This window comes from Girardinichthys multiradiatus, chromosome 15 (genome assembly GCF_021462225.1).
Source record: "Girardinichthys multiradiatus isolate DD_20200921_A chromosome 15, DD_fGirMul_XY1, whole genome shotgun sequence".
Classification (NCBI taxonomy): Eukaryota; Metazoa; Chordata; class Actinopteri; order Cyprinodontiformes; family Goodeidae; genus Girardinichthys; species Girardinichthys multiradiatus.
In genome coordinates, this window is record NC_061808.1 from 23,009,414 (window position 1) to 23,033,884 (window position 24,471).

Below are 24,471 nucleotides of genomic sequence, written 5' to 3' on the forward strand. Positions count from 1 at the left end.
GATATAGAACCTCTCTACAACACGCAGTAAGCAAAGGATCTCAAAAAGCAACAAATTATGTAAAGAAATTCAAGAGTAGATAAAAAAGAAAGTCCCAGACATCAGTCAGTCTGGAAATGGTTTAATAGCCATTTCTAAGGTTCTGGGACACTTGCAAACTGCAGTGAGGGTCATTATCTACAAATGGAAAAAGTGGAACAGTTTTAAACCTTACCAGGTGTGACCATCCTACCAAAGGTCCTACAAGAGTGCATAAACAACTGATCCAGGATGTCACAAAAGAACCCAAATCATTTGCCAAAAAAACATCTTGATGAACCCCAAGCCTTTTGGGAAATATTCTGTGGACTGACGTGACAAAGGTGGAACTTTTTGGAAGCCATGTTCATCTGAAGTCAAACTAACAGAACATTTCAGAAAAAGAACATTAAAAAGACAGTCAAACATGAAGATGGTAGTGTGATGGTCTTGGGCGTAGCTTCTTCAGGTCGTGGATGAGTTTCCATAATTGAGAGAACCATGAATGTTTCTCTCTCTCTCACAAAAGCAAGAAACACTGGACAAATACTCTTTATCAGATTCTTTGCATTGCTTTATCACAGAAAATCCTAAAAAAAATGTACTGGCATTTGTGTAGTAGCATAGCAAAATGTGCAAGATATTGTATACTATGTAGAAAAGACTGCATGAAAATAATAAATAGGTTTCAGCATTTTGAAGTTGTTTTTTAAGTCTTTAAGTCCATGTACTGTAACGCCTGGATTCTGTAGGTTCACCAGATTTAGAAGGAAAGCAACACTAGTGAAAATTAGACACAAACAGAAGAGAGTGAAGAGAAGCATGGAAGAAATGAAGATGAGCCAAGCAATGGTAAATATGCCTCATCCCGTCAAAATGAAAGATGAGTGGACATGTCAGACGGAAAATCATGCAACAAAACAGTCGTGTCAATTCAACATTGACAAAGAAGACGGTATAATTCAGGATGAACGTCATTAATAACCTCCAAGGACCAGGTCAAGTCAGGTTTGGGTCAGGGTAGAAGTACTAAAGACATTGAAATGACATCAAGATCAGTACCTTTCACAAAGGACAAAGACACCTGTGGGACATGAGAAATACACAAAAGAGACTCTGCTATTAGCATCATGTGGAAGATTTTCTCAACTTGACATTGTTTAAGCCAGCAAATGCAGTCCTGTGAGAGATAGTGTATCCAGTCTGCCAGAGCTGTGTTTGGTTTTTGTTTTACAGAGAATGCACACATGTCAGCTTCCTTGACCATCACCAGTGCAGACGAGGAGTCTGTGAATACTCCGAACAGACATGTACATAATAGCAAGATGGATAAAAACAAAGACATAGGCCCCAATTTAGAAAAATGTGCAGTATGTGATGTGACAGAGGAAAAAAAAGGACTGAGTAACACTGAGTCTAAGATCACTCTTTGATATTACATTTTACATAATAAATATGATTTATAATGCATTTTTGTACAAGTGGAAATAAATTGGACATGTTTTGTTGAAAAGTGCCTTGAGATGTGATCAGTTGTAAAGTGGCTCTACAAAAATAAACTGAATTTAATTGACTGAATTAAGATAGTGAATCAAGAAGATTTCGGAAAAGGATGACTTTGGACTGAAGCAAATGTCGGTTCAGATTAATTTGAAAAAAAAGAAAAGATTGCATATGGGAATGGCTATAAGGAGGAAAAAGGGAAACACTAATTAAATTATGCATTAGACATTTGGAGAACAGACTAAAGTCCCTGTTTTCGATTTTATTTACTTTTAATGCAAATTACCTCTAAGCTTTACATACAAATGACAGAACAATGAGCAGAGCTTAGTCAGAAATATCTTGTCATCAACCCTTGAAAAGCGGATGAGTGGGAATTACAACGGAGTGTGTTCTTGGGAAAATAGTCAGGTAATACATAGAAAGTACCTTCAAAATGTGGCTAAAAAAAGAAATCACAGAAATCACTAATATCCTATGAAGCACTTTGGATTGCTTTATATGAATGGTGCAATATAAAAAACTGGCCTTACCTTACCTTTAAAGTTAAAGGTGATTAAAATCGCAAACAAATCTATTAGCACTCAGGTACAGATTGTGGAAAAGGCTAAAGATCAATTGATCTTTTATTGCAGTAGCATATCGTCACACTGCAAAATTTAAAAAGAACAACCTTTAATTTGGTCCTCCAAGTGGAGGAGTTCAAGAATCTAGGGGTCTTGTTCACGAGTGAAGGAAGAATGGAGCGGGAGATCGACAGACGGATCGGTGCGGCTGCCGCAGTAATGGAGGCACTGTGCCGGTCTGTTGTGGTGAAGAGAGAGCTGAGCCGAAAAGCGAAGCTCTCGATTTACTGGTCGGTCTACGTTCCTACCCTCACCTATGGCCATGAACTTTGGGTCATGACCGAAAGAACGAGATCCCGGAAACAAGCGGCTGAAATGAACTTCCTCTGTAGGGTTGCCGGGCACTCCCTTAGAGATAGGGTGAGGAGCTCGGCCATCTGGGAGGGGCTCGGAGTAGAGCCGCTGCTCCTCCACATCGAGAGGAGCCAGTTGAGGTGGCTTGGGCATCTATACCGGATGCCTCCTGGACACCTTCCTCGGGAGGTGTTGCAGGCACGTCCCACTGGGAGGAGGTCCAGGGGACAGCCCAGGACTAGCTGGAGGGACTATGTCTCTCGGCTGGCCAGGGAACGCCTTGGGCTCCCCCCAGAGGAGCTGGAAGACGTGTCTGAGGAGAGGGACGTCTGGGCGTCTCTGCTGAGTCTGCTGCCCCCGCGACCCGGTCCCGGATAAAGCGGAAGACGACGAGTACGAGTACCTTTAATTTGAAGACCACAGGTATTTGTATGTTCCCTTTAATGTACATATGAATTTGAGTCAAACCCTGTTTCATATAATGTTCGCCCACTCTTTGCAGCTACAAAAGCTTAAGTTATGAGGTCAGACACTGACAGTGGACAAGATGTCTACGCTCTAATTTAACCTAAAGGTGTTCTAACAGGTTGCGATCTGGGCTCTGTGTATTCTGTGCATGTAAGTTTTTCCACACCAGACTCTATTATCCATTTCTTTATGGACCTTACCATTGTGCACTGTTACACAGTCCTGTTAGAACAGGATAGGACTATCCCAAAACTGTTGGGATAACTGTGAGGCCCAGACTTATCTACTGGATTGCAAGGCAGAGAAGTTTAATGAACCACACTCATACTTTTACACTGCCACTCCTTTAGAGTGCAGTAAATTAAAATTCAAGAGAATTTGATAAGTTTAACTCAAACTGCGTCTATTCCCAGTTTATAAATCTTTTAAAGACGCGACTGTAAATAAGAGAAAACTTTAGCTGCTAGTTGCTCAGCCCCATGTCGTTTCTGGCTTCAAATGCATGAGAAGGTTGTTGGCAGAAGTTATCTGTCAGACAGACCTAGAGAAATGAGGAATGCAGCTGGTGCTTTTGCTAACACATGTTTATACAGTATGAGAGCAGCAGTCACAATGCAGATATTCAGAAGAGACTTCCTGTCACATAACTCACATTCCCAGAGGTGAAACATTATCTCTGCTGTCACTATTTGTTGCCTGAACTAAAATGTGTGTATGGACCTGCAGGCACTTCTCCTCATCTCTCTGTTCCCATCTTCTTCATCACCCTGGCTGTATGTTTCTGTCCTGCTTTCAACAGTCGAGCGCCTGTGCAGCCTCCTCAGGCAGCTATATAAATTCTTACATAAGTGAGCTGCTGTGAATTGTCTGTGAGGTGTTTTCAATACTTCAGTAAAAAAATTATGAAAATCTATTTTGGTCATGAAGCACAAGCTGTCCTGCGCCACCTGGCTCCTGATAAACAGCATTAAACGCACCATTTGTGGTTCATTTAGTGCCAATATATGTTCAATACCACTGCAGATGTTTATTAAGCACTTGAAAATAAATAGTAATTAGTAACTCCACCCTCTAATTAGCCAGCAAGTTTAAACAGCTATCACCCAATGAGAAAAAGTTAAGTTAAACCCTCTAAACCAGGGCTAGAGCTAGAGGGGTGGCCAGGATAAGACTGGCCACCTCTGAAACCTTATTAGATAACTAAGGTGCCACCCAGGTCACACACCTGTCAATCACCTGGTGTTGAAAGACACGCGATTAAAGTAAAAGACAGACATGATTTATGGTCACTGTTTCTGTTTATGTGCAAGGTGACGCGTACTGAATACTAAAGGACCTTTGAGAGCATCAAACTATTTCTTAATCTCTAAATGCCAGATCTAAATGCAAAGATCTCCAAAGATAGCAAAGATTTTATGATGTGGATGAAATTGTGAACAGTTCCAAATAGCAGGCAGTTTGACCCAAAATCTTCATTGCTAGAACACTGAAGATGATGCTAGATTTCTGCATCACAGTGAGTCCAAGTATACATTCAAATCCACATAAGCATGATTTGATGAGAGAAAAATTTAATTTTGGTTTGATGCAAGCCGGCGCCCAAAACTAAAGTCGACCAAAAATCAGTGGGGTCACCTGAAGAGGACTGTGGATAAGAGATGCCCACAGCATCTGAGAGATTTAGAGAAGTTTCTGCTAGGCAAAATGGGCAAATATTGCCAAGGCTGAATCCTGAAATTGAATCAAATGGTGCTTTAACAAAGTATCAGTTTAAGGGTTTGCACACTTATCCAACAACATCAATGCAGATTTTGATTCAAACAGATTTATTTTTATTTTGAAATGTGCAGGATAAATTTCACATATCCAATGTGGAAAAAGCTTTGGAATTTTTTAACATGGTATAATTTTACATCACAAAGACCAGAATGATAAAGGGGGTGTTTACACTTTAGAGAGCCACAAACTATTCTGCTTATAAAGTTAAAATCATGCATTCACACCACTGACTCAGCAGTAAAACAGAAAATTGATTAGGCATGTAACACCTGTACAAAGCTATGCCTGTGTGCAGACATAGCTTTCTAATAAAGCTTGCAGATACACTTGCTAAAACTATTTGCTCAACAACTCCACCAGTCTTCAAATTCCGTTGTTACAATCCCTTCCATGGCCACAGGTGTATAAAATCCAACACATTGTCTGCATGCTGTTACATTTATCTATGAAAGAATAATTCATTCTGAGTAGCTCAGTGAATTCCAGTGTGGTAACATAATGTGATCCTACCTGTGCAATAAATCCAACATTAAATTTCCTCACGACTAAGTATTCAGAGTCAACTCAACCTAGTGGTATTATAACATAGTGGAAGTGAATGGGAACGGCAGTAATTCAGCGACAAAGGAGTAGGACATGTAAAATCACAGAGAGGTCAGCGGATGCTGGGGTAAGGAGGTTGCCAACTATCTGCAAAGTGAACAGCTGCAGACTTCCAAACTCCATGTGGCCTTCAGATTAGCACAAAAACAGTGCATAAAGAGCTTGATTGAATAATTTTCTGTGGCCAAGCAGCTGCATCCAAGCCTTACTTCATTATGTGCAATGCAAAGATTCAGTGGTGTAAAGCATGACAGCACTGGACTCGAGAACAGTGGAGACATGATCTCTGAAGTAGTAAATTGGGCCTGTCTGTTTGATAATCCAATGGACAAATCTGGATTTTAGAGATCCCAGAAAAATGATAGTTGCCCAACTGCCAAATGTTAAGTTTAAAGCAAAGGGGAATATGCTGTTGGGATGTTTTTCAGGAAGTGGACTCGGCACCTCAGTACCAATGAAGGCAACTCCTAATGTTTAAAGGTACCAAGACATTTTGGAGAAATCAAGGGTTCCAACATGAGGGTAACAGTTTGGTGATGACCCCTTTCTGTTCTATCAGCACAGACAACAAGGTTCACAAAGAGATAGATGAGCAACTATTGTGTAAGAGAACTTGGCTGGTTTCCACAGAGTCCTGACCTGAAACTGGTAGAACAACTCAGGATGAATAACAAAGAAGAGTGTGATACGGGCTTTTTTGTCCATCATCAGTGTCTGACCTCACAAATGTGCTTCTGGAAAAATCATCATGGTGATAACATTGCAAATGGTGAAACGACATCATATTAAACCCTATGGATTAGGTATGTGATTCCACTCAAGTTCATAGGTACCTGAAGATAGACGTGAATATGTTTGGCACCATAGCATATGTACAGGGGTTGGACAATGAAACTGAAACACCTGTCATTTTAGTGTGGGAGGTTTCATGGCTAAATTGGACCAGCCTGGTAGCCAGTCTTCATTGATTGCACATTGCACCAGTAAGAGCAGAGTGTGAAGGTTCAATTAGCAGGGTAAGACCACAGTTTTGCTCAAAATATTGAAATGCACACAACATTATGGGTGACATACCAGAGTTCAAGACGTGTTGGTGCACGTCTTGCAGGCGCATCTGTGACCAAGACAGCAAGTCTTTGTGATGTATCAAGAGCCACGGTATCCAGGGTAATGTCAGCATACCACCAAGAAGGACGAACCACATCCAACAGGATTAACTGTGGACGCAAGAGGAAGCTGTCTGAAAGGGATGTTTGGGTGCTAACCCGGATTATATCCAAAAAACATAAAACCACGGCTGCCCAAATCACGGCAGAATTAAATGTACACCTCAACTCTCCTGTTTCCACCAGAACTGTCCGTCGGGAGCTCCACAGGGTCAATATTCACGGCCGGGCTGCTATAGCCAAACCTTTGGTCACTCATGCCAATGCCAAACGTTGGTTTCAATGGTGCAAGGAGTGCAAATCTTGGGCGGTGGACAATGTGAAACATGTATTTTTCTCTGATGAGTCCACCTTTACTGTTTTCCCCACATCCGAGAGAGTTGCGGTGTGGAGAAGCCCCAAAGAAGCGTCGACTGTTGCATGCCCAGAGTGAAGCATGGGGGTGGATCAGTGATGGTTTGGGCTGCCATATTATGGCATTCCCTTGGCCCAATACTTGTGCTAGATTGGCGCGTCACTGCCAAGGACTACCGAACCATTCTTGAGAACCATGTGCATCCAATGGTTCAAACATTGTATCCTGAAGGCGGTGCCGTGTATCAGGATGACAATGCACCAATACACACAGCAAGACCAAGGAAAGATTGGTTTGATGAACATGAAAGTGAAGTTGAACATCTCCCATGGCCTGCACAGTCACCAGATCTAAATATTATTGAGCCACTTTGGGGTGTTTTGGGGGAGCGAGTCAGGAAACGTTTTCCTCCACCAATATCACGTAGTGACCTGGCCACTATCCTGCAAGAAGAATGGCTTAAAATCTCTCTGACCACTGTGCAGGACTTGTATATGTCATTCCCAAGACGAATTGACGCTGTATTGGCCGCAAAAGGAGGCCCTAAATCATACTAATAAATTATTGTGGTCTAAAACCAGGTGTTTCAGTTTCATTGTCCAACCCCTGTATGTCTACAGAAACACGTGTAGGATATGACAGTGAATAAGTGCAGAACCTCAGGGGAATCAGAGGGCAGGATGGCTGCATATAGGCAATGATAGCTGTGGAAATTTGTGGAGTCTTAAAAGTGGGCAAAGCAGAGTGGGGGATGTGGGGAAGTGAAAGAGGACGAAGAGCTGATAAGGTAGAATGGCGGTGGGGTGTGGGGGTAGATGGGGTCTGACATGACCTGGGGCACACGTGTTCCCTTTTAAACCATGTCACACTCATTCTTTCTCAAACACACAGATATGTCTATGCATGAATGCACTCAGTCTGTTTCTACGACACACATACACACACACACTGGGAATGTAAGGAAAGGAAAAGTGAAGACGGAAGAAAGAAAGCGGAGATGTAGGGGAGCTGAAGAGGAAAGGGTGTTGCAGATGAGGGGGTTGGGACCTAGATTAATATGTTCTTGCTGTAATATGTTAAAATAAATATTTCCACAGAATAAAAGAAACTTGCACAGGATCATAAGGTGAGGAAAATTTTCTATGGGCAGAACAAGAAAAACAAGATTTATCCCTCCTACTAGAAACCCTTCCTGAATATTCTGAATAAACAAAGCCAGGGTTCACTGCGGCACTCAGGGTGCATTATAAATGTATGCAGGAAGGCCTAAATGCAGCCACACACACACACACACACACACATACACACACACACACACACACACATATCATCACCATCACTCACTCCCCCTTCTACAAACCGGTGAGGGGGAGGGGCAATACATGTACACAACAAATGCAACCCCAAATACATGAACTCTCTGCTTCAACCCTGTTAAACTGTTTTAAATCTCAGCCCACGTTTTCTCAATCCTTGTGGAAAGACCAACAACCCCCCCTCCTACCTGAGCGCTTTGTTTTATTATAAATCCAAACCTTACCATGGGATGGTGCCAGGGCAATCAATATGCATATGAATTACAGCGCTTATTTAAATATTTTTCATATCAGCTCCTCATTAAACCTCATTAAACCCCATCCCCACACACCCTCTCCAGGTTTCCATCACAAAGGGGCCTTTGTAGATTCTCGTCTTTTGCTCGTTTTTTGCTTTAAATTACCCCAGACAATGTGCATGGCTAAACATGACTGAGAAGGCCAGACATAGTTACTGCCATGCTCTGATGGTTTTAATTCATCTATTGAAGAAGAACAGGGCAGCTTATTATTAGAGCCTCCTGCAGGCGGATGAGCAGCCTGGTTGACTGTTTCAAACCAAAGTAGAGACGATCACTGATATACTCCAGCAGAAATATCTCGAGTACAGTTTGCAATATGTTGACACACAAATGCATGTTGTTTTCCCCCTTTTACAGAAATTATATGCAGGTCTGCTTCATGTGGAAGGCAGATGGATCTCTCTCCCTCACTCAATACATCCCTCAAACCCCCACTTTGCTCTCCTTTTCTTACCATGTACCTTTCTCTTGACAGATGGACCCAGGAAAAATACTGGGGAGCTCTTAATCTGCTGCTCTATATACACAAAAGCCATAAACTGTTAACATCCTAATCTGTTTTGATGGAAAACAACAGCTCAAAGCATTTTTTTTTTACTTCGGCAAGTGCAGGGATTACAGTACTTTGTGTAACAAAATAAAACAGAAAATGCGTGCATCAAGAGAAGTGATGCTTACAATTTTGCAATATTAAATTATGTTATAAAATAAAATAGAATTGAAAATAAAGTGATTTTTCAGCTGTAGGTTTAATTAATAATACACAATATTCACTGGTCTAAATATTCCTTATTCACAGCCTACCCAGAGCTTGTTATGGACACTGCAGTGAGTCATTGCTGCTGGAACTTTTAATCATCAATAATAATTCAACATCCACTGCAACACCAACACTGAAAACTGCAGAAAACACTCTTATGGGGGACTTTCTACAGAAATTATCTGTCAAAATAGTTGCCAGAAACTAACCATAAACATTTGGTTCATAAGAGTTTTAGGCCCTGTCCACACAGAGACAAAAATGGTATTGTGTCAAAAATGATTCCGAAGAAAAGTGCATTCACACGGTGCACGCAGCACCACTGAAAATGTTGTACTATGTATGTCGGGCCCATTGGTGGCACTGTGACACTGCCACATAAACACACCAAAAACAATGGACAAAAACACAGGACAAGCACAGACTACTGATGCAAGGTAAATATGGCCACATGGCGGCAAAAAAGGGTGCATGTGGATTACAGAGAGAGGTGGAGCTACGGCGTCACAGTTTCAGAAAAGACGCATTTCCCATGTACACATGGAACAAAATGTTTTCAAATTTCAAGTTTAAATTAATTTTTGTTTAACCAAGATGTTTGCTTCTAATATGAAATCACAGACATTTCTCAAAGGATAATAACCTAAAAATGGATAGGAGTTTCAATTTTGAAAACAAAACCAAATTTAAACCTCTTCTTATAATTGATGACCTATATGTTTTCAATGGTATTTTGACAATTTATCTCTGGTGATGAGCTACAGGTCTTTGAGTTTAGAATACCTCCTTGCCATCGCCCTCATGTTTAGCTCCCTCCACAGATTCTCTATCAGATTCTTGTCGGGAATCTTACTGTCAACATGTATCAGTTAGGAGAAGGGTCCAAATAAATTTCCAAGGCATTAGATGCACCATTAACCACAATGAAGTCATGGTCAAGTGCAGAACATATACTGCAACAGTGGTGTTACCGAGAATGATGAAAAGACCTGAAGAAGGGAGGCTGGGAAGAGGCTGACTGCAACATTAGAGGAGATGGAGTAGTTTCTGGTAAGTAATGGAAGTGTAGTACATGTGACAACATCTCCTGTATTCTTCATATATCTGGGCTATAAAGTAAATAAAGTCTCCTAAAATGTGTAGAAAAATGTGTTATGGTGTGATTAAGTCAGGATTGAAATTTCTGCTCCTTGTTTGAAATGGTATGTTGAATGTAAAAACAGCGCTGCGCATCACCAAAATACATAATGTTTAACCTTTGTCATGGTTAGGGAGGTTGTGGACAGGTAAAAAGGCCAGTCAGTGTTGGTACAAAACGTTAGGTTTCTAGATGAAGATGAATTTGATCTTTTAGCTGCAAAACAACGCAGAGCATACATCTAAATCTGAAAACGAATGGGTTCACTAAAAGAGGATTAAAGTTGGACTGTGCACAGGAAATGCTCTTAAAATGTTATAGATTTGGAGGGTTTTTGGTTTATTCTTGTCGTTTGTTTTGTTTTGTGTTACCCCACCCACAGATCACAATTGACATTAAAATTGTATTCTTTCCACATCATAAGCTCTTCGCACTTTAACAGGGAGCCGCAGACTTCCATACCCTATAAGCGGTTACAGGATAAGCTAGAGCTCGCACCAGTGCAAGTTTTGCTTTACTTGCATGACAGTTTCTATGCAAATTTCATTGACATCGTCTCTCCAATGCAAAGTTGTGCCTATCGCCTTTGTAAAGTGGGTAACTTCCAGCCAAGTGCATCATTCCAATCGCAGTTTTGGTGGTACGTGTGTTTGCATATTGTGCATGCGTTTACATTACTAGGGCTGCACAACCATGCAATAGAGCAGGATACCTGAGCCCATCTGAAGCCGTTCAAGTGCACGAGAAACCTGATATCTATTTATAAGATTTATAATAGAGAGAAATCATCGCTATCCCCCTTAGTCTGACAATGATAATGTCGTTCTGAAAAAGATAAATAAATACTACTTACGATTTTAATGGATTATGAATGACAGTCGCCATCTTCCGTCCTGCAAGGCTGTAATGTAATATTCCAAATCTCTGTGCAGTTTAGGACCGTTGTGAAAAAACAGAAGAAAAAAAACAACAGCCAATGCTGTACTGTCTAGCGTTCTCCGTACCAATACAACCCCAGCATGAAGACATTGGGCGTGGCTTCACAGAAGTATGTCAACAGACCCCACACGGGACTCATCCCGTTAAATAAAGTTAATTTATCTTTATTTATATGAACACAATTACTTCGAAGCAATGCAAGAAATTAACATTGTGGGATATACTTTGTAATTTTAGTTAGATTGTTTATTCTAATGTTTTTAATGGTTCTGCCGGACCAAAAAAAAAAAACATTTATTTTTGTATTCTTTTCTTTTTTATTGTATCTTATGTGCGAAGATGTATGTGTGACGCATCGAGGAAGTGCCCCATATTGGTTGGATAGTGTCTATGCTTGGCGTTTTACTCTTCAACATCCTTTAAATCTCATAAAATAAAAACCAATTACTTAGAAAAGACATGTGATGCATTCAAAGACTCTTGGATATCAAACGTCAAAACTAAACCTCCAAACATTCAAATTATACCAAGAAGCGGTTTTAAGTGATACGCAGTTTAATGATCGAATTCAGCACACTTGGAAAGTTTTTTCTTTGATGAAAACAGATAGATAAAAAGTCCGAAAAACATCAGGATTTTCACAAGAAAGTAATCAAGCTTCCTTATTTAACAGAGGATGTCAAAGTTGCCGAAACCAAAAAATGATATTTTTTGTTCAAATTGTAAAATAACCGTCGATTTCCAAAGTCACTTTTAATGATTTATCTTATTTATATGATAGTTGTCTTATTGACAACCAAACGTTGCATGCGTGTTTGAACACGGAACCCTCCAATTCTACAACAGTTTTTCTGTTGCATTAACACGCATTTCCAAACAATAACGATCTTGTTATAGATAGATAGTTCTGTGGTTCGGAAATCAAGAATTTTGGGTTGCTTTTAAAGGCAACCAAACGCTGCAGGGAAAATAACCAATGAGTGTCTGAGACGTCAGACACTCTTTGTTAGAATTGGCCAATATATTGGGTGACAGGCCTGCGATATTGAAAAACATGATGTTGCATTGAATGACTTCTTGGTCATCGGAATTATATAAGTGAAGCGCCAGAAAAACAAAACAAATGCTGAAGATTTTATTACGTAAGCAAAAAAATGACACACATTGTTTTAATCAGGCTCTTTATTGAAGATGATTTTTGTAAAAGCAAACTTTGAGCAGTAGTTTTCGCTTCTTTAAATAAGCGTATTCCCATTTCCAAGGTACATCAAGGGCATCATCACTGTTAGCCTAGGAGCTCAAGAGATTAGATAATTTAACGTAAAGTTATCACATTGACAAGCATAAGCTTGTTTTTCCTCAACCGTATTATTAAATATTTTTAAAACCGTTGAATATCCGTTTTATATTGCACATTTAGAGCTCCTAAAACCAAAACCAACGAGTCTTGAGAGAGCCAAAGCTAGCATTGCTAAGCTATCAAGTAAACACGCTGCAGTTCGTCACCCAGAAGTAAACTACGGACTACGTGGGATGATTATCTGACTGTAGGAGTCAAGGAACAGAGATGAAGAAGTGGAAATGGCCAAAGGACCGTCGTTACGGGTGGTACAGAGGAAACCGACAGAGATCATTCAGCGACGAACAGTGGTAGACATGTTAATGAAGCGCAACACATATTTAAGGCATATTTTATAACTCTAAATATCGCATCTGATCCTAGATTTGTCTTTGATTTTTATTTTCTGTTCACAGGCATGGGTATAATGATGCTGGACCATCTCACAGAGCACCTCAGAGGGGTAACCGACCTGCCCACGTTTCATCACCTCCAGCCTCTTCTTCCTCCTCTAATTCCAACAGTGGAGTACAAGGTATTCTAATGATTGCACCCTCTCACTCAAAATATCTGTAAGTGTTTCCTGAGCCTTTAAATGGTCTCTCAGTTTGGTTCAGTAAATAATTGGGGAGAAGACTGCTGGCCTAGCAGTTGGTTAGCATATTGTCAAAAAGCTCATTGCTAAAAATGTTTGCTGTTCACAGCGTGCATCATTCAAGTATATTGATGGAACGTTCAGTGGAAGGAAAAAGTGTGGTTGGAAAAAAAGCACGATACACCAATGTGAAGGAGTCTTAAAGTACCAAATGATGTCAGCTTATCAACAGAACCACTAAAATGCACCATAAAAAAAAACACCATTAGTTCATTGTGAAGCCTAATGGTGTGATATTTGTTTTGATGTTCCAGTTATAAGCTATGTGAATGATGAAAAACAAAATGTGGAGGCTTCAGGTTTTTTTTAATTTTCATTTAGAGCTGCCCGGTTTCTACTTTGACCCTGAGAAGAACCGCTACTTCCGCCTGCTTCCTGGACACAACAACTGCAACCCACTGACCAAAGATCAGCTGCAAGAAAAGGAAAGAGAGAAACAGAGACACCAGAGACTGGCAGAAGATGAAAAAACAACAAAAGTGAGTCTGCTATGAGAGGATAATCTATTTCTTCCAGTCTCATACCACATGAAGATGTTATTTTTGTGCAATATTTGCAGATTTTACCTGTTAAGACCTGAGCCTCTGTCACAAACTCGGATCTCTCTTTTACAGAAAGCCCCAAGAACCGGACTCAATACCTCCTTGTTGCTGCAGAAAAGGCATCTTGGACTGTTACCTGAGAACTCATATTGCAGGTAAGCAGACCATTGCTGTGTGCACTATACAGAGCTGAACATATAGTCAACACTTTTCAATTCTCACAGCTGTACTACATTACACCTAGCAGCACTAGTAAAACTAAGAGCAACTTCAGAGCTATTTTGTTCTGTATGTGGAAGAGTCCGTTTTTACCACTAATACTGTTGCTAGCCAGTTCTTACTTAGGATTCTAAACAGCCATAAAAGAAAGAAAAAAAATTCAAAGGTATAATAAAATTTATAACAATACTAATTATAGGCAAGACATCGTTTTCATGGTGACACACAGTGTTAAATTAGCTTTACTTTGGTAACCAGGCTCGTCCATGAGGTGAAAGTCAGCGGAATGAGACGCCACAAACTGGAGATTCAGAGCACAGACAACAGCAACCCGAACACCGACAACTTCAGGATCATCGTGGTGAGAACGCTTCAGAAACCCCCGTAGATTATGATGCATACAACACCAACCCAAACTATTGGCACCCTTGTTAAAGATGCTGCAGTATAATGATGATGGAAAACAAGAAAAATAGTGAGAAAGTTGGGAGTTAATGACAATTGATATCTCCAATGCAGTGTTCAATAAATATATGTTTATATGTTTTCCTTATATTGTGCAGTCCTGGTCAAAATTAGTGAAAAAAATAAATTTGTTGGCGACATCTTTCTTTTCTTTCTCGCTCAGGGGGACTCTGTGTGTGAACGAGTGTTCACTGTCAACGACGTCTCTCACGGCGGCTGCAAATACGGCATCATGAACTTCAGCAGCGGCAGCCGGGGCTCTCTGTCCGTGGAAATGTGCGATAACCTCTACTTCACCAATCGCAAGGTGGGAGGGTGTTCCCTGGAAACACCCAGAATTGTTTTATTTTGAGTATAAAAAACAAAAATGTATTTTGTTGTTCTGTCCAGTTTGCTGCCACAAAACATTTCTCCATGGTTTAGACTGGTCGATTATCCTTAAATGTACCAGCTGTCCTTACATTAATGAGTTTGTTGTGGTTTAATGTTTTTTTAGGTGAATTCTATCTGCTGGGCCTCAGTTAACTATCCTGACTCTCATGTTCTGTATCCTTCAGCCTCAGCCTCCTGCTTTTATGATGTGAATATTGGACATTTACCGTAGGAATTTACTGTGAGACATAACGACATCAAGCACAGTGTTAGACATACAGTGAAGTTCTTGCTGTGGTAGAAACCAGTCTTATAAAATATTACGTTTTTGAACACATATTGCATTTTTCCTTCACTGAGGGGTTAGGCTGTGTCTGGTGGGAGCGGCTGACACCCCGGGCTGTGTTAGTTTACTCCCCGCTTCGCTCTTCAGCAACTCTAATCCAGGTTCGTCAGCTCCATTTGTAACACTCACAGTAATCTGTGTTGACATGTTTAACCAGACAATAAAACTTGATGTGTTTTTCTTATGTGGGAATTATTTTGTGGCTTTAAACTCAAATTATTACCTTTTTATTTGTAAATTACACCTTGTTCGTGCTTGACCTCCATACTAAAGATAGACTAAGATCTCTCTTTTCTTCTGGCTTTTTTTTCTCTCCCAGATCAGCCGGGGATGTTGTGTAGCTTTAAGATATCCACAGCTTGGTCCTGCGCTTGGTGCCTGAACCCACAGTTTGATAAGAGCTTCAGCACTGGTCTGTTCTGCAGTCATAATTTTTCCTTTATCACATCAGATATCATAATCAGCTGTCTGTATATACGTGGAATGTGATCCAGTGTCACTTGGTTAGTGAAGAGCAAAAAAAAGCGCTGGTGCAGTTCAGAAAGCTAGTTGAGGTTGAAGTAAAACCATACATGATTTCTCTTTTTTTTTATGAAAAAAGAATCATTCTCAGTCGCTAGTTTTTGCAGCATATTCAACCTTTTCTTTCAGGATTGGCCTGCATTTATCTCTATCCATCTTCTTGCTTTATTTCTGACCAGCTTCCTTGTCCCTGCTGGGAAAAAAACACCCCCATAGCATGATGCTGCCACCACCATGTTTCAGGCATTCTGTGTTTAGGGTGATGTTCAGTCTTTGTTTTCTCCCAGATGAAGCATTTTGCATGTGCCTCCCACCTCCATAAAGACCAGATTTGTGAAATGCACAACTCATAGTTGTCCTATGGACAGATTCTCCCACCTGAGCTGTGGATCCCCACAGCTAATCCAGTTTGACCCATGAGCCCGATGGCTGCTTCTCTGATTAATGTCCTCCTCCAAACCCTGGTTTAAACGTCTCCACAACTTGATCTCTCATCTGTCTGATGTGTCCCCTAGTCTTTATAATGCTGTTTGTTCACTAATGTTCTCTAACAAACCTCACTGGACATCTGCTTTTATGCTCAGGTTAATTTGCACGCAGTTGAAATGAGGTGACTTTTAAAGGCAGCTGGTGGCACTGGATTTTATTTAGGAGTATCAAAGTAAAAAGGGGGCTTTACACAAATCATTTGACATTTTCCTTCCACTTCACAACTATACACTAGTTTGTCTTGCTCTCACATTAAATTGGTATAAAATACACTAAAGTGTAGGTTGGTGTAACTCAACAAAATGTAAAAAGCTTAGGGGTATGAATACACATGCAAGCCACTGTGGCTGTACTCATGCTAATGTGCGCAATTGCAGGCCTGTCTCGTCGTGTCATTGTCAAGGATGCAGAGACGGGAAGAACACAGACGTACGGCGTCGGCACTGACGTCTTGGCACAGCATTTTGCTCTCAGGGTAGGATTTTTGTCCCTTCGGTTTATTTTTGCATGCCTTAGATTCCAATAATTCGATTTGTTCTCTGTCCTCAAGAACAATGACCCAAGCAGATGAAAATGGATTTCCTCCATGTTCCCAGGTTCCCGTCCTGTTTAACGGTTGCAGATCAGGGGAGATTTTCAGCATAGACCTCCGGCAACGCGGCCGCAGGGATCACAGCTGGAAGGCCAAACGCTTCCACCATGAATCGGCCATCACCTCCGTACGAGTCCTGCAGGACGAGAACTACCTGCTTGCTGCAGACATGTTGGGTCAGGTCAGATCAGTTCTTCTCTTATTTATCATTTTTGGCTCTGATTTTAAAGAGGTGGGATTTAGTTATTTACCAAAGAGCTTTTTAAATTTCCTTGTAGATCAAGATGTGGGATGTGCGGGTTACGAAACCAGTGCTGGAGTACAAAGGGCATAATAATGAGCACGCCTACCTCCCCATTCATGTCAACGAACACGAAGGCCTTTTGTTAGCAGGTAGGTCAAGGTAATGTATTCCTGGTATTCAAAAAGCAATAAAGCAGTCTGAACGTAAACTCAGCAATTTATTTTCTTCACATTCACACAGTGGGCCAAGACTGCTATACAAGGTTGTGGAGCCTAAAGGATGGTCACCTGTTGAGGACCATCCCATCCCCGCATCCAGCTGCGAACGACATGATTCCAAGTGTCGTCTTCTCCTCTAATTTGGGCGGCAGCAGGGGGCTCCCCGGACTGCTCATGGCGGTCAGACATGATCTGTACTACTTCCCATACAACACCGACTACCAGGAGGGAGGAGAGCTGTGTCTTTAAATCAAACACCATGAAAATTGTTCCTTTAAAAACAAAAAAGACTTGATGCTGCAGTAATATTGTCCAGGAGACTGAATGTAGTTCAGGGTTTGGCAGAAACTTGAATACAACCACAGACGTCCTGTTTGTTGACCAGAGCTTGGTTTGGGTGATGCACTTCTCAGATTTACATTTACATGTCCGAGGTACACTCAGAGCTGGTGAGGTCCACTTTTGACTGGATCGACCACACACAGGTCAGGAGTAAACAGAACTACAAAAACTTAACCATTGTTTACTTTTCTAATAGCTTTTCTTTGTAAAAGGGATTTCCGTTGAACTTTTTCACATTTTGTAGTACAACCACAAACTTCCTTCAGATTTATTGGAATTTTACGTGACTGTAGTGTATGATTGTTAAGTGGAATGAGAAGGATACCTGGTCTTTTAAAATGTATTCGTTGTCTGAATCTGTGTGGCATGGATTTGTTTTCAGCTTTTGCTGCAATTACAGTTGTAAATGTTTGGCAAAATAGCTCATGTTCATTCAAATTGGATGGAGGGCATTGGAAATATACATTTTCGAGCTTTGCCACAAATTCTCAATTTTGCTTTGGCCTACTTTGACTAGGCCATAGGATCACACTTTAATCTAAACCTTTCAATTGTAGCTCTGACTGTATTTTTAAGGTCGTCATCCTGCGGTAAAGTCAGACCTCCACCCCAGTCTCAGGTCTTTTGTTATCTCGAACAGGTTTTGTGCAGAGTGCATTTTCCCCCACACGTGTTTTCAGTTTTAGTCTCATCTCACCAGAGCTACTTCTTCCATGTTCTTACAGGGCTTATGATAAACTGCAGACTGGTTTTCTTCAGTGCTATCAAGAGTGAAAAGGGCTGGATACGGTGCATGCCACACTTTTCAGATTTTATTTTCTATTTATCACCTTCCTCTCACAATTATGGTCTACCTGGTGCTGGCCTGTCACATGAAGCCCAAATAAATACATGGAGGTTTGTGGTGGAAAGGTGAGAAAATCTGGAAAACTTGAAAAAAAAATGTCATACATAATTTCATATGTAAAAACAAATTTAAAAAAATTGCATTGTTCGTGATGGGATTCACTGCAAAATTAATGTTAGAATAAGCAGAAAAATTTGTTTCATTGATTATATCGTGCAAAATAAGTGATCAGCTTAAGTATACTTGACAGGTTACTGCTCCATTTATCCACTTCAATTCTAGTGTCAATGTTATTTACAATAACTTGTTTTCTAAGGAAAAAACAAAGCAGACTGTTCCTGCCTCCTCTGAAGTACCTTTCCTCAAACTACAAGCCTGGACAAGAAGGAAGATCTCAGTGGCATTTAAATCTCAGGGGAACGTTGTTTTTGAAAATGTGGTTGTGCCAAAATAAAGAAGTGCTGCATCTTTTAGCAAGTGCAGTTACTAAATATCTTTCTACGAATCTGTTTAACGTTATTCAGGATGATGAACCAGCTTCAAAAAAGGATGGAAGTCAAAATTTTCATATGTAATATAAATAAAACCACCAGTTCTGCTGTGTCAGATGAACTCAGTAAAAGACACAGATAAGTGTTTCTCCAGTTTAATGCATACTGAATGAGGAATACAGGAACATGATTGATGACTGGTTCCATGATGTGATATCTATATTCAGTGAGAACATCTGACTCCGGTCGAAGAGTCTGTTATTTACCCGACAACTTCTTGACCGAACCAGCTTCCATATAGCCAAGTCTCATAATTCCCAGATATTCAGAGGGAGAAAAAAAAAAAAAACTGACAAACACAAAGTTGTTCGATTCAGCAGATTATTCCAGTTGCAACACATGCAAACGCTGCTCACTAAAAGCTCCAATGTCTCCTGGTTTGAGGAGCCAGCCTCAAATACTGTGTTTCTGTGAATCGGTCACCCTACATAAACATACTGTTGTGTTTAAATCTGTGGACATATTTTAGTTTATCTAAACATGTCCTTGTTACAGTAAACCTTCTTGCATATATTCCTTTTAAAATGTAAAACAATTAAAATGGGACAGCACTACAAAGGCTGTTGCATTGCAAAGGGCCACCTGAGTGTACGGCAACAATGAGGATTACTATGTCTTTATGTAGGTTGTGTTGTTTGGAATCTTGATGCAACAGAATAACCGTCAGTGAAAAGGGAGGTTGAAGAGTTAACACGATTGAAGGGGGAGAAACTGGAGGAAGCATCTTGCAGGCAAATAACTACAGTTCCTACTTTGCTTTCTAAATCATCCACACACATGGCTCCAAACTATACAAAAGGTGCTAAAAGTATGACAATGTCATACTGAAAGGGATTGTCAAAGGGTTGAGGAGCCTAAATCTACAGCAAAGGGGGATCTAGAGAGAGAAAGTAACCTGAATTCAGCTTTAAGCAGACATTTTACCTCTTCTTGCCATTCAAGTGAAGTCTATTTCTAACTGGTATTCACAGTGTAAATTTTAGGCATATTGAAGTCAGTCTGATCATAGAGGTGATGTGAGACCAGCAATAAAACATAATAAACAGTCCATTTTCCGGAAGCCTCAAGAACGGATCCAACATCCCTAAGTGAGGTTCTATCCCACAGTGTTCCTGTGCTTTTAACCATTCCAGCTCCCCGTTCTGCTAGAGTTCCCCGGATTTCTGGATACAACCCTTGCAGACCCGCACCGGGTGGTCCCAGCCACGGGACGGCACAGGGCGGCGATCCTTGGAGCAGTCATCACACACGCCCTGGCCACAGGCGCGACAGTGATGGATTGACAGACGTGGAGAGAACTCCCTTTGGCACTCGCAGCAGGACTGGATGTCCTGGTCTGGGACCCAGTAGGCAGGGCGAGCTGCATCTTTTACTAGACCTGGAAAAAGGTTAGTAAATAAGCTGCTATTACACAGTATGTTTAACATTTACAGTGTTTTAATTAGATATTTATTTTGCTGTGAAGTCTGATAATACAGACAGATATAATGCTCACCTAAAGGTATGTCAATGGCACCAACTACAGCACCCAAAGTGTTTTGAACTGCCTCCCCAACCCTTCTTGCTATCAAGGTGCCTCCCTCTTCCTCCAAGGCAGCATCCAGTAACTCTGAACCAAGAGAACATCCAATCAGAGACAATATCCCAACATAACTGAACACAAACAAGCGCTGACCCCAAGTTTACAAACCTTTCTTTTTTCCCCAGATGGAATGATCAGACAGTAAAAGCAAATTACCACAGCGATTCTTTAAATAATAATTTGACAATCAAGTTGGAAATCATGCTGGATGTTCTACTATGCGCACAAGGTCAAACCTACATATACAATCTGTAATGAAGAGAACTGTGAGAAGATGGTTAAAGGATGTCTTGTGGAAGACCTCCTGCTTTCGTTCTGACCACCTGCTTCAACAAACCCACTGTCATCTGGACAAAGCCGGCAGCACTGTGAGGATCATGTTCCTTGGTTTCTCCAGTGCGTTTAACACTGGAGCAACTAACTTGCTTTGTCAGAAGGTGGAGGCCTCAACAATCACCTGAATCAACGACTACCTGACAAACAGACCATAGTTTGTAAGACTGATGGGTTTTTCTGTCCAACCAGGTAGTCGGCAGCACAGGAGCACCACAGGGGACTGTACTCTCACCATTCCTTTTCACTCTGTACACCTCAGACTTCCAGTACAAGACAATACAATGAGAGGGCTTTGTCCAAAAAAAGTCTAATCTTAAGGAAACTTTCATGTCTCCCAGTCCGCTCTACAGCAAAGGTTGTATGATGTAAATTCTGTCATCTGTACCCACCCTCTAGGGGCCACCAGGTGTCTCTGCGGACATTCACGTCCAGCCAACATTTTGATGACTAAGTTGACTGTGTCCGCCAATATGAAAAATAATAAACTCAGTCAAAGTGTGGCGCCCAACACCCAGCGGATAAAGGAAACAATGACACTTGTATTCCAAGACATACAGTACATTTATCTCTGAGATTATCACTCTGGACAATGTCAGGTCATGCAAGAAAAGCAATTCAGAGGTCAGATTGCCATTAGCTGGTTATTTGACCGAATAACTTTGAGCTTGTACCTACAATAATGAATCTGTGTGGATGAGAGAGAATACACAATAAATTCAAGCTTCTGCACCCATTTCTTGTTTTTAAATATTAAAGTTGTTCGTTGCACATCTCAAGCACATCATTAAAAGCCCAATTTGAACGATTTACAGTTTTTACCAGTTGAGATTCCTCGGTTGTGAAAACATGCATCGCAGACCCGGACTGCTGCGAGCCCCCAGCCCCTCTCCGGGACCGGCCGGGTTTTGGATGAGCAGGTGTTGCAAAAACCCTCTCCGCAGGCACGGCAGTGGTGCTTGGTGTCGTTGGGTTGAAACTCCTCCCCACATTTATGACAATTCTTGCATAAATTGAAAAAGGAAAGCAAAATGTGAGCTAATGTTGATAATTTTGGATATAGATGCAAGTCTGTATCATATTGTCCTAAATAACATCCATTGTATTCTTTTATAGCTCCCTACCATGATAAGGGAATTGGGTTTCCAGTAGATGGGAGCAATCTGGTCGGTCAACCAGGAGGTGACCGCTTTGGCAGGTTTGACGCTGAGTTCGGACACGGACTGAGAAATGTATTTGACTCCATCCAACAGCCTCTGAGCAGCATTGTTGTTGTCTTTTAAAAAGCCATCAGACTGAAAAGAAGGAAAGCAAACAGAGGTATAAAGACGTATAATTGCAGAACAACTTTTTATTAGAATTTCATACCAGTGATCATCTTTTGACAAAGCTGGTTTGATTCATGTTTTCATAGTACACCAAATCATTGAGTTTAAACTCTGTCTGGTTTAGGCAGAATCTCATTCAGCTTACTAAGCATAGAGCTTACCCCAGGCCAGATGTGCTGGATCTCTGTCCTCACCACTGTTTCCACCGGATCCTGGTTTCCATACCAGTACTGTCTGCTCCTGTAGATCACTCCACAGTTCGGGCACTCGATTACATATCTGGGCAAAGGCATTAGTTTCAGCCCCAAGAGGACAGATTATGAAGCTCCATTTGCATTTCCTCGTTTTCCAAGCATCCTCCAAAGACTGCGGACTCACCCTGACCAGGCGTAGATGGCCAAGCCAAACCATGGTGAGTCGGACGAGGCCGTTGTTTTGGGAACCACTATCACTTCCTTTCCACCCTCATAGCAGGCCTGAGTGAGTCCACACAGACTGACAATCTTAAACAGGCATCTTTCATAATCACAGAGGTGTTCTGGCTCTGCTTGTACTTGCCTTGCAAGTGTAGATGCGGTTGTCGTGTTGCGCAGAGTAGCGGCATCGATGTTTGGCTTCGTGGTTAAGTCCCTCTTTTAGGTGATTCATGCTTCTCTTGCAGCCTGACCTGCAAAAAAAAAAATCATCTTTTATACTGTTTCAGTGTTTTACAAAAGTATCTATAACACTTGAAATGCATCAGTTTTTATGTTACAAACAAAAGCTTCCGTTTCTTTAATCAGGATTTATGTGACAGGCCAACACAATGCATGGAGGACAAAAAAAACAAATCTGAAAAGTGTGGATTGCGTTCGTATTCAATCGCCTTTACTCTGATGCCCCTAAATACAGTAAAGTGAAACGTAATGGCTTTAGAAGTCACTCATTTAGAGCATGTAAATGACATCATTCTGAACACCCCTATGATGAAATATGGTGCTGGCGGCATCATGCTATGAGGATGCTTTTATTCAGTGGGAGCAGGTAAGCTGGTCAGAGTTGATGAGAAGATGGATGGAGCTAAATACTGGAGGAAAACCGGCTAGAGCCTGCAAAAGACATGAGACTGAGGCAGATGTTTACTTTTCAGCAGGACGACTCCAATACAAATGCAAATAAGTTACCATTTTCTTTCCACTTCACTATTATACACCACTTTTGGTCCAGCACATAAAATACATTAAGTTTATAGTTGTAACAAGAAATGAAAATGTTTAAGGCAAGGAACGGTCCAGTAATAATTATTTGAATAATTTGTTTATATTGAAAGGTATTTTTCTACTAAGATTGGTCGGTCACTAAGATATCAGGAGTAAAATCCAAGTGTTTTTTTTTATTTTATTTGACGTTTTTATTTGATCTAGTAAGAGACTACATACCCACAGCTGAGGCAGATGTTGGAGCAGGTGAAGTACTCATCTGGAAAAAAGGAGTTACTGGTCATTCGTTCATCTGGAATCTCCCCACAGAAACGCTCACTCAAGGCCTGAACAAAAGGAGCAGGTTAGGTTTGGAAGATGTCAAGTGACATAAATATGCAGGCACTATTATTCAGCATCAAAACCTGCAGGGCCTTGAAGATGACGCTCGCAGAACGTGGTGATCGGGTGTTGTTGTTATCCAGCTGGTGCTCCAGGCTGCGCAGCAAGCCGCTGAAGTCTGTGGGAGGGTTGTAGGTGCGAGTCCCACGGTACTGGATGGAGCTGAAAGCTTCAGGAAAAAGCCCCAGTTTCCTGAAACGTTCCTGGAGCAGACGCTCAGCGGATTCAGAAGGTTTGTCTAAATGTACACAACATATTCAGGTATAAGGGGTCACATAAAGACGTTCCCGTGCTCCTGGACCATTTGATTTAAATCTAATCCAGTAGGTTTGATACCTGATCCTAGAAGCTTGGTGTGGACGGTCTCATGGAAAATGATCACTGCAGGACCCAGTGTAGACAACGGAACATCCAGACCACAGCGGGCCGTGGTTACCTTCAGCTCCCTTGTAAAGTGTTTTAGGTAGGCGTCTGATGCGTCTCCAAGGAACTTAAAGAGATCATCATGGAGCCGGTCTGCGTGTGTTCGGTAAATAACCACATCAGAGATAGCCAGGACCTTGAGAAGAAGCCGCGTTCGCTGACCTTGATTAGCTCCTGATGAGTGAAAAAAAGAGGTCAGTGAAGATCGGGTAACA

General features: G+C 41.2%; 3 protein-coding genes across 9 annotated transcripts in view; 1 reads left to right on the top strand and 2 right to left on the bottom strand.

Annotated features, from left to right (window-relative positions):
- Positions 1-11,296, bottom strand: part of dpf3 (double PHD fingers 3) — a 32,571-nt gene extending 21,275 nt beyond the window's left edge. For both annotated transcript variants that reach the window (XM_047388369.1, XM_047388368.1), the window contains exon 1: positions 11,182-11,296. In XM_047388369.1, the coding sequence (XP_047244325.1) occupies positions 11,182-11,213 (32 nt within the window). In that variant the 5' untranslated portion in view covers positions 11,214-11,296. The remainder of the gene's footprint in view (positions 1-11,181) is intronic.
- Positions 11,297-12,295: 999 nt separating this feature from the next.
- Positions 12,296-18,954, top strand: wdr21 (WD repeat domain 21). The gene is made up of 14 exons (XM_047387497.1): positions 12,296-12,409; positions 12,688-12,917; positions 13,023-13,141; positions 13,583-13,740; positions 13,876-13,958; positions 14,281-14,383; positions 14,651-14,794; positions 14,984-15,033; positions 15,227-15,306; positions 15,525-15,617; positions 16,594-16,691; positions 16,813-16,989; positions 17,087-17,201; positions 17,293-18,954. Exons 2-14 carry the CDS (start codon positions 12,835-12,837, stop codon positions 17,517-17,519), a joined length of 1,530 nt encoding a protein of 509 aa, XP_047243453.1. The 5' UTR covers positions 12,296-12,409; positions 12,688-12,834; the 3' UTR covers positions 17,520-18,954.
- A 135-nt stretch (positions 18,955-19,089) lies between these two features.
- Positions 19,090-24,471, bottom strand: part of zfyve1 (zinc finger, FYVE domain containing 1) — a 31,779-nt gene continuing 26,397 nt past the window's right edge. For all 6 annotated transcript variants that reach the window (XM_047387496.1, XM_047387495.1, XM_047387494.1 and 3 more), the window contains exons 4-13: positions 24,170-24,430; positions 23,857-24,071; positions 23,672-23,778; positions 22,812-22,920; positions 22,632-22,729; positions 22,415-22,532; positions 22,050-22,220; positions 21,748-21,928; positions 20,506-20,619; positions 19,090-20,388 (exon numbers count right to left, since the gene is read on the bottom strand). In XM_047387496.1, coding sequence (XP_047243452.1) covers positions 20,156-20,388; positions 20,506-20,619; positions 21,748-21,928; positions 22,050-22,220; positions 22,415-22,532; positions 22,632-22,729; positions 22,812-22,920; positions 23,672-23,778; positions 23,857-24,071; positions 24,170-24,430 — 1,607 coding nt within the window. In that variant the 3' untranslated portion in view covers positions 19,090-20,155. The remainder of the gene's footprint in view (positions 20,389-20,505; positions 20,620-21,747; positions 21,929-22,049; positions 22,221-22,414; positions 22,533-22,631; positions 22,730-22,811; positions 22,921-23,671; positions 23,779-23,856; positions 24,072-24,169; positions 24,431-24,471) is intronic.

Excerpts from the sequence above, each read along its gene's own strand:
- wdr21 (XM_047387497.1), top strand. The coding sequence starts at position 12,835 with ATGAAGAAGTGGAAATGGCCAAAGGACCGTCGTTACGGGTGGTACAGA. Across the intron at positions 15,307-15,524 it reads CTTCAGCAACTCTAATCCAG|ATCAGCCGGGGATGTTGTGT; the intron begins GTTCGTCAGCTC and ends TTTCTCTCCCAG. Across the intron at positions 17,202-17,292 it reads CGAAGGCCTTTTGTTAGCAG|TGGGCCAAGACTGCTATACA; the intron begins GTAGGTCAAGGT and ends ACATTCACACAG.